Source organism: Vanellus vanellus, assembly GCF_965231255.1.
Source record: "Vanellus vanellus genome assembly, chromosome: 12".
Classification (NCBI taxonomy): Eukaryota; Metazoa; Chordata; class Aves; order Charadriiformes; family Charadriidae; genus Vanellus; species Vanellus vanellus.
Genome location: NC_138917.1, coordinates 18,171,194 through 18,183,518, shown reverse-complemented (window position 1 = coordinate 18,183,518; position 12,325 = coordinate 18,171,194). Strand labels below are relative to the sequence as shown.

General features: G+C 34.7%; 1 protein-coding gene across 3 annotated transcripts in view; it reads left to right on the top strand.

The window, feature by feature from the left end:
* The window catches only part of RPGRIP1L (RPGRIP1 like), a 72,136-nt gene that overhangs the window by 23,616 nt on the left and 36,195 nt on the right, over window positions 1-12,325 (top strand). For 2 of the 3 annotated variants that reach the window (XM_082489430.1, XM_082489429.1), the window contains exons 9-15: window positions 791-930; window positions 5,475-5,581; window positions 5,811-5,861; window positions 7,077-7,256; window positions 7,898-8,015; window positions 9,067-9,519; window positions 11,060-11,211. In XM_082489430.1, the coding sequence (XP_082345556.1) occupies window positions 791-930; window positions 5,475-5,581; window positions 5,811-5,861; window positions 7,077-7,256; window positions 7,898-8,015; window positions 9,067-9,519; window positions 11,060-11,211 (1,201 nt within the window). The remainder of the gene's footprint in view (window positions 1-790; window positions 931-5,474; window positions 5,582-5,810; window positions 5,862-7,076; window positions 7,257-7,897; window positions 8,016-9,066; window positions 9,520-11,059; window positions 11,212-12,325) is intronic. The other variant, XM_082489431.1, reaches the window with a different exon arrangement.

Here is a 12,325-nt window from a genome sequence, read left to right as displayed (position 1 = left end):
TATGAAAGCACATTGCATTGCCTTGTCTTTTCGCCTACTGGGAATTATACTGTAAATTATATAATGTATTTAATTTTGTTTCAGTCTGAGGTACACATTTGGTTGTAGTTTCAGCAGTTCTGATTCTGTGTCCGTGCAATCCTTTTTGCACATAGATTGGGAGTTTACAAGTAAATAATGTGTTACAGGGAAAATAGTTATTCTAATTTCTTTGCCCACCTCTGTTTTTTATTTCTTAAAGTAGGAGAAAGATTACTTTATATGTGCTTCTTAATCAGTATCAGAATTGTTGTTTTACGGTATGAGAAAACTGTTGTCGCTTTGTGGTCAACATTTCTTTGAATGGGCAACTGACTTTAGGCTCTGCATGTTTTACAGATTTAAAAGAAATCAGGTGGGTGATCCCAGCTCTCTACATTGAGAGGTTTTGTATGCGGAAAGAATGGTTTTGTCAGTTGTCAGTTGCTGAGGTTTGGAGTTGTGGATTACTCTGGGATATGCATCTGAATTCCTTTCCTAGTCCCACAAATGTTGCATGCTGCCAACTTTTCTGACTTTGGAGCTCTAAATTAAGGCCAGTTCCTTTGCTCATCCCACAAACTCTTTCATGTTTTTTAACCGCAGCCTGAGAAAGGCGCCTTGGTTTCAACAGCAGCAGACCAGCATATGTTTACTTAATTCCTAAGACATGATGACAGTGGTCTCTGTGCCACTAAAAGCTTTTTTCTTTATTATTTTCTGTTGAAGCTGATTTCTAAAAGTTTTTCACATGCCACATGTTTTATTGCAGTGTCTTCAGTATGACCCATGAACAGCAATGGATATTAAAGGAACAGCAACTGAAACAGCAAATTGCTGAACTAGAGACTGCTATCAAATCTGATCTAGCAGACAAAAATGAAATCCTTGCCAAGATCAAAGTAGAAAGAGGTATATTTCTGAAATAACTATCATTTTCTCATGATGTGAGATTTCTGCTGTGTCGGAGTTCAGGTATATTGCCCGCAAAAGTATAGTTTCTGTTGTTGGTGATTTCAGAGCTGCCTTTTAAATGTACGTTTGAACAATACGCTTACTTTGTGAATAGCTATTAATTACAAAAATTGACCCAATACAGGTTATGTGCTGAATGAGGATCCTATAACTCCCAGTTCATTCATTCTTCATCCATTAGATTAATACGGATGCTTTATTTTATATTTCTCTTCTACATTGAAAATTCTTATGGAAAAGACTATCTAACAGTCTCTCTCAAATTATAAACCACTATTCTATTTTTATTTACTGTACAAAGTTTCATGAAGCCTATATAGGCCCTTGAAGATGGTTAATTGTCTTTCAGTTTTGTGAATTCGGAAATTTTTAAATATTTTCAGTATACACTAATTTTTATTTACAGTAATACAGTTTTCTTCCAATCTACTGAACAGATTCTTTCATATGTGCTTTTCCCATGCTGTAGGACAACTTCTCAGTGAATCTTTAAGACCTTGCAATCTTTTTTTTTTTTTTATCTCAATATTGTGATATAATGTGACAAAAAGTTTACAAAGCAAGAGCACTGGCAGGAAGTAAACTAATTTTTTTTAGTGTTGATTCTTCAAATCTATATTTTTAAAAGGTGTATTTCTGTGAACAATCTAATGGAATGAAGTGGGCCAACTTGTGAATAATTCTTCTTATGACTATGGCTCGATTTCAGCCTATGCTTACTATTAAGATTCTGAGTAGCTCTACTTACTTCAAATACCAGATTAAATATTTAAACGTCTTATTTGACCACAGTAAGTGTTTGCAGAATTAGCCTTAAGTGATACTAAAATAAATGAGATTTCTTAAGCTACAGTAATATGAAGTTATGACATATTGACAGTTATAGACAGTTAATGACAATTTGATTAGGCAATGTGAAATTTGAAGTGATATTAAGTGCATGAAAATGTTATAGGCCATTTGGTTGAGCTGACTTTGGAAAATCGGGCAACACCTTCCATTGCCTTTCCTTCCTATGGGCATTACGTTTAAGTGGCAGTCTTTACCACCCCTTCCTCAGATTGGCACTTAATTGCTTATTGTACTCTTAAACTGGATCACCATGTTACTACACTTTAAATTTCTATTGAATTGAATTTGCTGCAGCTTGAGTAGATGTTGTAATACCCTTCAAGGCCCGTCTGTGTATGTAGGATTTGATTACAGCTTCTTGTCTTTGGCAAAACTTAGGCAGTATAAGTTTCTTCAATCGCATACTTCAGAGTATCTGCCTTTGCTGCACATCCCTTTTTCAAGCTCAGCAGCAGAACTGAAGTACTGTTTGTCTTAACCTGCTGCCTGGAACTAGTGTAGAAATAGTGTCTTCTCTATCCTTTGTAGTTTGGCATATGAATCGTTTTTCAAAACTTCTTTGCCAGGACTAAGATAGATGTTAAAATAAATGAAGTCTTGAACATTCTTAGTGCTACATAAGGCTAACATCATCTTGCCTTTTTCCAAGTCCTTCAATATTTCTCTTTTAGAGTGGTCATGTAATTTGGAGCTGATTTTTTTAGTATTATTTTTCTGTCCATAACTTCATAACGTGTTTGGTAATAGTTAGAAAAAATACATTTAGGCAGCAGACAGAGTAATTTGTTTCAGCCCATGGGCTAACAAAGAGGGCAATCCAGTGCCCCTAAATTAGACCTAGTCTAATAGAGCATTTGGCAAGGAAGAGGGGGAGGATAGATTCTCCTGTGGGTAGATTTTGGGATAGTAAGCAAAATAGGGCTCAGTGGTCTTCAAAGCATGTACTTATTTACGTGGAAAGACAGTGATGGTTTTCTTTTCTTCTCCCCTGCAATTGTACCTGGTTGGTACTAGTTGGTCTATAAGAACTCTTTCTGTGAATTTATGTAGGAGTTGAACAAATGTGGAGGCTTTTGCTGATTAAGATTCTAATTATTTTGATGTTTTGTGAATATGTGCAAATATTCATTGGGGAAGACACCTGTGCAAGTTTACTTAAATTCTGATTTTGAATGGGAGTGCCTATATTGCGCAATATGTATTTTGGTTACAACTGAGAAGAATATTATTGTAACAGTCCCTTAGGTGTCTTAAAGCCCTTATCAGCACAGGGCGATGTCTGCAAATCCGTCGTCTGCTTCCGCTCATGGCTCTGTAGCCTTTCACGCAAGCTGCTTTGGCAGTGTTTTCCAAAGCCTTTGGGGCAGCTTTTTCCCCTCTTTCTTGTGCTGTTACTGTCATAGCCTTCCTGCTGGAAACCCTGATATTGTTGTGATGATGTGTTCTTGTGGGATGTGGTCACCAATGGTGTGAGAACCACTTCTTCTCTCCCTGCTCTCCTTCCCCTTCAGCTGCAGCTTTTGGGTTACATAAGGGGAAGCAAGCTGAGCAGCAGCCAGCATGCAGCATCAACCCTCATCCAAGTGTGCTCCAATCAGTATTGATAGTATTATAAGTGGAAACAACCAATAGAGAGTGGTTCTTGATGAAAAACGGTGTAGTTACATGGGAAAACTGAATGGCAGGACCCTCATGTCACTTCTGCTCCCTAAAGGCTATTGCAGAATTATTCCCTTTCCTCCTGCCTCTCTCCCTGCATTTCTTGCATTTTTATCTTTGGTTGGGATCATGGAAACAGCCTGTTGAGACACTGGAGAGGCAACGTGGACGGTGCTAAGGTAGACTGAGCTGGGCTATTGACAAATTGGCCCATTTTGGTTCAACAAGCTGTTGAAATTGCCTCAATTTGAACAATAGCTAGTTTCCTTTCTACATAGCATTTACAGTTTTGAAGTTAACTTTTTAAGCAGCAAGTGTGAATGAATATTAAAAATATCTACAAAAACTTCACTGGGATTCATGTTAGAAAAAGAGTGGACTGCGCTTGCTGCTTTTATCAGAAAATTCACATGGCAATGAGATATGAGTACTTGAGGAGGGATATCTGGTCTCCTTATCCCTGGAAAAAGTGCCAGTTCAGATCTCAGTTTACATTGTAGGGAAAAGAAACATTAGCACGAGGGGCCCTTCTTCTCTGTGGAAACCTCCCAACAGATAGAGGTCTTTTGGGTATATTATGTGGGAGAGTCCAGAAGACTCAATTGCTGCTAAGTGTTTCACCATGTTTTCTGAAGGCCTGCCTTCTCTGCCCATTCACAAGGCTTATTTTAATTGTTTTCTCATTTGCTTTCTAATTTTTAGCCTTTAGCATTTCTAATTATATTTTCTTCTCAATTGCACAAATGCATTACATTTTCCTCATAACTGAAGAGAATTAAAACCTTACTGGTGATTATGTGTTTAAATTGAAAGTGACTCGTGGAGTCCCAACACATGTATGAGTCAGGCTACTGTGTATAGGAGCAATGGCATCGGGTGATTAATTTTTAGTGAAGATGTCATTTGATATATAAACTCCGCAAAATTAAAACATTTCAAAACCCTTGAGCCTACCGTCTCAGCCACCTATTTCCTGCTGAGTTCAAGCCTCTCAGCTATTTTTACAGAATAGCTTTTTAGTTAAGTTGTGCATTGTGCCCTGAGGGTCGACGGAAAAGATTCCAGCGATAAAAAGATATTGTAAACTATTTTGTTGAAAGCAGTCGAATATATTCTCAACTAAGTATGTAATGTTTTACCAATCAGCTCCCGCCAGTGGAGATGGGAATTACAAAGGCTAATACTTGCACATTAGGTTGACAGCTAACATATCGTTCTGACCTTTAATATGAATTCTTAGTGTTTAAGTACGTGGTATGAGAATATAACTTTGGGACTTTCAAAAAACACAGGAAAAAATGGAAGGAGATGATATGTTGTTATCAAGAGAGTAAGGAGTTTGGCCAAGGGAGAAGAGTGAGAGAGTACTTTCGTTCCTTAGAAATCTCAATGATTTTGAGAAAAGCTTGCTTTTAAAACTTGTCCATGCAAAAGGATGTGTGTTGTTATAACTAAATTATTTCACCTAATCCTTAGGGTTTTTTTCACACATCTTATTGAGAAATCATTGTGGATGTAGCTGTGCATTAGTGGGTATTTGTGTAAAATCTGTGTAACCTTCTACTGCTAAGTTTAACAGTGTTTAGTCATTCAGATTGACAAGGAGTCTTATAGCCTTTCTGCTCCCCTCTCCCCTCCTGCCCCCCAAAACAGAAAGTTTACTTAGTTGGGCATATCTTTCTATTTAGAAATACACAAAGCGTAGATTTTTGGACACCGTATGATACCTTTTAATGAAAGTAAGAATGTTTTGCTTTTTTTAATCCATACACCTATACCAGATCAAAGAGGAGTAATTTTCTATCCCTCTCTTTGATTTGTTAATACCAAAGGTTTACCTATACAAAATAAATTGGTTTCTACGTTTTAAAATGAAGTTTTCATGCGTAAGTTAATATGCAAAAGCAAGTTTATAATTTTTATAATTATGTTGAATTAAGTAGAATATTTTGTTCTTTTTCTATGTTAAGACCAAAAGGAAAAGCTGATGCAAGAGAACAAAGACCTTCAGTTATGCTGCCTGGAACATAAGCAACAACTAGACGAACTGAAAAATCGCATGAAGTTTTTGACCGAGGTGAACTCTATTTCTGTTTAGAATATAAGCAAAAAAACCCATTCTATGTTTTATGCATAGTGCAAATACTTCTTGAAAGTAAAAGAATATAGAAATATAACTGTTTATTTATTCATGATATCAAGCAAAATGTCATGTCTAGTGAGAATGCATCTTGTTATTCTGAATGTATTTCTTCGATATTCATTCACATCTGATAACACCTTTTCATTAAGTATTTCTGTTTCAGGAAGGTGATACTGATGTGGCAGAACTCCGTGAAGCCCTCTTGCTTATAAAGGTAACTTACAAAGAATGATCCATATGGGAGGTTTGAAGTAGATGATCTTTAAGATCCTTTCCAACCCAAAACATTCTATGGTGCTATATACTTGGAATGTATTCTCTTTTTTTTTTTTTCTTGTTTTTAAACACTTGGTTGATCGTTACGTATTTTATACACGATGCCAGGGGGCTTTTCAAGGGCTGATTTTTTTTGTGCATCTTTTAGTAGTTAATGCTTCAAGCTCGTATGTGTGCTTTTGTCATTTTTCAGTTACAGTGAAGCAGAAGGGAAGATGAAAAAAATGCTAGGATAAAATCTAGGGTTATGTAGATAATTCATGGTAACATCAAAAGTGAATTAAACGAGATTCACAAGCATTTTTTTGAAAAACTTTTTTTTTTTCTCAGCTAAATGACTTATCATGCCATCTTGTTCTTCCTATAATGTTTATTAAAAGTAATTTTTGTTTATTCTGTAATTTTTGGGAGTATGCTATAAGTATGGAAGTTCTAAAATGTGATACAGTGATGCATAGCAACTTTTCTTTGATTCTTAAAACAGAAAACCAAAAATACCCAGACAGTGTTCTATTTTTTTCTCTTGCAGATAAGTTGTAATTTTATTGTTCACAGCAAAATTGAAAATTAAGTGGGGACGGGGGGAAGAAATCAGTGAAAAAATTAAGTTTGCTTAAAGTTTTCACTGTTCAGTGACTTACATTTCATTTTCTTGAGAAAGTGTTTACTGTCATTTCTGCTACTGAAATGCAAATGATAATTCTATAATTATAATGAAAAAAAAAAAGAAAGCAAAAAACCCAAACAAACAAAACCCTAGAGGAAAATTAAAACCCCAATATTAATAACAGAAGCAACGTAGACTTGAAAATAATAATTAATTCGCCAAAGCAGATATTAATTATATGAAAGGCAAATATGTTAAGGGTTTTGTGTTTTCATTGGATAGACAGGAGTAATTGCTTCTGAATATCTCATACTTTTTAATTGGTTCCTGATAATTACAAGATAACATTATGGAATACAATCCCGACACTTACTGGTCTACCTCATTCCTATTTTTTATGTTACCACATGCTCAAAATTTACAAAGTTGTCCTTACTGTCTTATTGTTGATCCAAAATTATATCCCAGCGTTGCATTTAACCAGGTACAAATACATCCAAATATTTTATAGAAGTTTGTTCTAGTAATTTTTCAAATTTGCTCCAGGTTCAAAAGCAGCAGAAGAATGAGGACCTTATGTTTTTGGAAAAAGTAGAAGATGATATCCATAAAGATCTAGAACACTCCATGCAGGAGCTGCAATTAACACATGCAGAGACAGTGCAAGAACTTGAAAAGACAAGGAATATGTTAATTGTGCAGCACAAAATTAACAAAGATTACCAGGTACTAAACTCTACTCACAGGGGAAAATAACCCGATAATATTTTAACATTTGTAGCACTGAAACTTGTCATAATTAAGACATGCAAATTCAGTAACAAAGCCAGTCTGTTTATAGGTAACCTAACATGAGATTTACTTTTGAAAATATTGTTTAAAAAGCATGAGATCCAAATGACTGTAACTTCAGTCTTTTAACTCGGCTTGATCAGAGCCCTCAAACTACTTCTTGAGATTCTCTCTGACCTCTATCACGTCCTCACAGGAAAAATAGAAAGTGTACTTATCAAATAAGCTTCCTTTTTCACAACACTCCTTTTGCTCTCTTGTGCTGGATTATTGCAGGCTATATTTTGACTTTTCATTCAATTAATCTAAGTTTAAAATAACAAAATCATTAAAGAAACTACTAGGAACATTGTCCTAAAAGAATAACTAGTCTGTTTTTCTTAATAATGTTTTTTAGATTTTGCTGAAATTTGAATTGCTGTATTTCTGAATTAAAAATTGCTGCTATTTTTGTGTACTCTAAATATTCTTTCCTCAAATCAAACTGTATTTTAATTTGTAGCTAAAAGCATGTGCAGCGTCAGTGCAGACAAGTCTCAAAAGTCCTTTTTACATGTTTGTTGTTTTTTTTTCAGACTGAAGTAGAAGCAGTGACACAAAAGATGGAAAGTCTGCAGAAAGACTACGAGTTAAAACTGGAGCAGTATGTCCATCTTCTTGATATTAGAGCTGCACGCATCAGAAAACTAGAAGGTATCTTTAAAGTATATTCTTCTCTAATTATTTTTAATGTTTTATCTCTTGCAAATTATTGTTCTTCAGTTGAAACACTTTTTCATTCCTAAAACTAGTAGAAAATTCAGTTCTTTCATGGAAAATTATCTGTGGGCTGTTTCATTGACTTAAATGGGAAAGTTATTAATGAAACAAAATTCAACAAATCTGTTTATGCTGCAGCTATTGCTGAATAAAACTACGAAACTTAAATTTATTTCTTTTTAAATTAATAGTACATTTATGGTCAACCTTTTATTTTGCTGTCCTATCATTACATAATCGTTGTGTCTGTTGCTAAAAATCCCAAAGTCATGGTGTAATACACCTATGGTATATTTCAATATGATGAATTTAAAATGTTGTCTTAATGGCTTCAGTGTGTAGAAGGTGCATAGGAAGCCTGGAATAGGATACTTTACGAACCCCAGTGTCATAACAGTTTTCATGTTTTGTGTCCAAGTTGCATCCCCTGTACTAATGACTGTGTCATGGTTTATGTCCTAATTCTGTAAGCGTGTATTTTGATTTGTTCACTGTTTACTGCCTGTGAGGGCAGGCAACATGTAAGGGTCTTTGCTGATAGTTCCTGTTCACTCAAGGTATTACAGAGGTTGAAAGTCAGATGTATTCTTTCTTTCCCTGGCAAATTTAGTTCAACTCTACAGAAATATGTATCTTAAGTCTCTGCTGCGTTTGCATAGTGATAATTATTTTCATCATTGCATAAGACTTCTGAATTTTTGCTTGTTAACTCCCTTGTAATCTGTTATTAATTGTTAGGGGCCTGTGTCTATTTTCGTGTATCTCGAAGCAGCTCCATTGGGGAGGTATTCTTGATTGTTGTCAGTGTGCTAAATCAGTAGTACATGTAGGATTGTAGATGTGTGGTTTCTTTTTTGGTCATACCTTTAGGAAAGTAACGTTATTGATATAATTTAATTGTGCTTTTTTCCTCTCTACTCAGTCACTAATTATATTTTGAACAAGAAGATCATATTGTAGCTCTATTCTGTTTTATTTGTTGCAGCCCGACTAAGAGATATTGCCTATGGTACAAAACCGCATAAACCCAGACCAGAAATATTGCCAGGTGATCCAGTGGATGAATTTGATGAAACTTTACATTTAAAAAGAGGAGAGAACCTTTTTGAAATTCATATCGACAAAGTGATCTTCTCTTCTGGTGCTATGCATGCTTTTGGTGACCATGAACCTGCAACTTTTTGTACTTACGCATTCTATGACTTCGAGCTTCAGATAACCCCAGTAGTTAATGGGCGTACCCCTTCATATGACTTCACTTCTCAGTATCTTGTGCAGGCTGATGACTGCTTCTTGCACTATATACAGCAAAACAGTATCACACTTGAGGTTCATCGTGCATATGGCACAGATTACGAAACAGTTGCTTCGTGTCAACTGAAGTTCCATGAAATCCTGGAAAACAATGGCAAGATCTACGGCACAGCAAATTTAGTTGGTAATTAACATATGAAAAAGTATTCTGTTTGATGTGGTATTTTAAGTCACAAGTAATGTGTAGTTGGCCGACAATGAATTAATACGTTACTACTATAAAAGAAAAAAAAAAAAAGGTTTAGACAACATGGTATTTCCTGTTGGATGTGCAGCATGTTCTGATGATTCTACTGACAGTTGTGGGAAAACTCTGACAGGTGCAATTGTGCCCATAATGGCTGAGGACAAGATGGTGTTAATATAGTGATCCTGAAGTACGGGACGAGCTGAAAATGGCATTAGAAAACCTTGTCTGAAAATAGCAAGTGATTCTTTGTCTTGTGTACAAGGTTACTTGCAAAGTGTTACTACTGCACATGCAAAGAATTTTAATAAAGGATAGCATCACCTTATTCAACAGAATTATACAAAACCAACATGGAGAAAGTAGTTAGTAGAGCAGTGCACTTGATTGCATTGTAGTACTGTTCCTATGGTAGAATTTATCTTTGAATACTGTAGAAAAGATATTTTAAAATAAGACTGATATTCTTTTTCATTTTGCTTTATTATGTGCTGTTACTTGTATTTTAGTTGTTTAATGCAAGTTTCTTTCACCTCTGAGACCGTTATTGATACAATGGGGCCCTCCTTCAACTGTGACACATACAGTAATTTCAGTGAAGTCTTGTAATATATTTAAATGAAATTAAATTATTCTACTTTTGCGTATGCAATTTCTCTGTTTGGCAGAATATACATTAAAAACAAAAACATTTCAGCATTAGAAGACTGTCAAACGTCAGTGCTTTATATCTGGCCCAGGTATCATAAATATTTCCCCTTGTCCCTTACCAGTAAATAAAGGAAGGAAATGGTTGCAGTGGTTGTAATTTAAACTGGTAAGTCAGAGGTCTTCATGTCATTGTCATAAGGCATCAAAAAGGTGCAAATAATAGTGATTACAGTTAATGATATTTCAGATCGTAGCATAATCTATGGGGGAGTTGGTTTAGGTTTTGTGCATTTTTTTCCTTTTAATTTAATTTTTTGTTTTAAAATAATCTTAAGATATACTGGACAAGCCTTTTTTAAGAAGTACTTTTTCTTTTAGAAGTATTTTGTCAGATCAGTATGTTCAGAGACCTCAAACTGCCCGCTTTTGTCAAAAATGTGGTTTAATAAGCCATTATAAAGTACCATTTTTGCCAATAATTTAAACTCCATACCACTTTATGGGACATTTCCAACTGTTGACATACAAATTGTCCTAAGATTTACTTGCTTTAAAGAGATTAAAATAATGACCTTGACTTGGCTGCATATCTTGGACAGTAAATACTGCAGATGAAAAAAATGGTCATGTTTTGGGTCATACATGTAGAGCCAGAGGAGTTATTTCTGTTTCTAGTAGGAACTGCACATGTCATGTCACAAACATTGTCATAATGCATACTCACAAGATAACTAGTCTTTAATTTGTGGCATTTCCAGGCTTTTGACTTCAGTACTTTAATGTTGAAAAGAAAATTAATGCAATCCTGTATGTACTTGTTCCTTAGGAATCAAAGAAAACATTCAAAATTATGGTACCATAGAATACTGGATCAGGTTACGAGTTCCTATGGATCAAGCTATTAGTCTCTACAAAGAGAGGTCAAAGGCTCTGGGGTATATAACATCCAACTTTAGGGGACATGAACAACCATCCCAGGTATGTTTGGGTTTGTACTTCATGGTTTTGATAGAATAAACTGTTCAAAATTAACTTTTTCGGGTCAAATAGCTTCCTTCAAGTCTTGTTATGTTCAAGGTTAACAAAGTTAAACGTTCTTGAACTGGAAAATATCTTTAGCAGTTGAATGACGTGGTTTTTGTATAAAAAGATAAAGAACCAGTTGAATTATAGCTTTCCTGAAGAGGCAAAGTCTGAAATTGTCACTAGAATATTTGGAATTATTAAATTTAATTTTCTTAGCCTGTAAATGCCAGATTTTGTTAACATTTTGTTCTAGTACAGTATTCAGGAATGTTAAACCAACTGGGTGTCAGATCAGTATAAGAGGTGAAGCAGAAAGGTCTCAAAGATCTTAATGTTTGAGTATTATGAAGTTGAAACAATTTCACATTTGGTTTTTTTTTTCCTTTTTTTAAACTGGATAATGAAGATAATTTTGATAATATAGTGCACTGTATAATCATGTTTAAATAAGGGTAACAGGAAAAGGAGCTTTCAGACATCTTGAACAATTTCTTGAGAACTAAAAACAATCAGGTTGAAATGTATAAATTAAAGCACTTTAGAGTTTTTAATGGGCATTTTTTAAGCTATAGGTGTTTAAATTACCATAAGTCTGGAGTAACTTTAATGTTTTATATTATTCCATAATGTAAATTTATATTATACTAGAATCTCAATGGATTCCGTGATGTAATCTGAGAAGTATGGTTAGTGTATGAATTCTATTGAAGGTCAGTGTAGGCATTTTTCAAAATAACTGGTTTTGATAACATTGTAACATTTTCTTTAAATCTGATTTTTAAAAGAATCAAAGGTATTCTTAACTAACTCACGAAATCTGGCAGTTGTTAAATGCCAAAATCTGTTATTTAGTTTTCTCTATTTTTGATTATGTTATTTCTAGCTGTGTTACCACTACAAACACAGTTGAAAGGTAAGGCCTGTGGGACAGAGCATTTTGTTGTAATTATTGTAAAATTGCAAATTGAAACATGGCAACTGAAATACACTGATTATACAGGAGGAAATAAAATGGGAAAAATGGCAGAAATTAAGAACAGCTTCTACAGCGCTGTTTGAAACACTG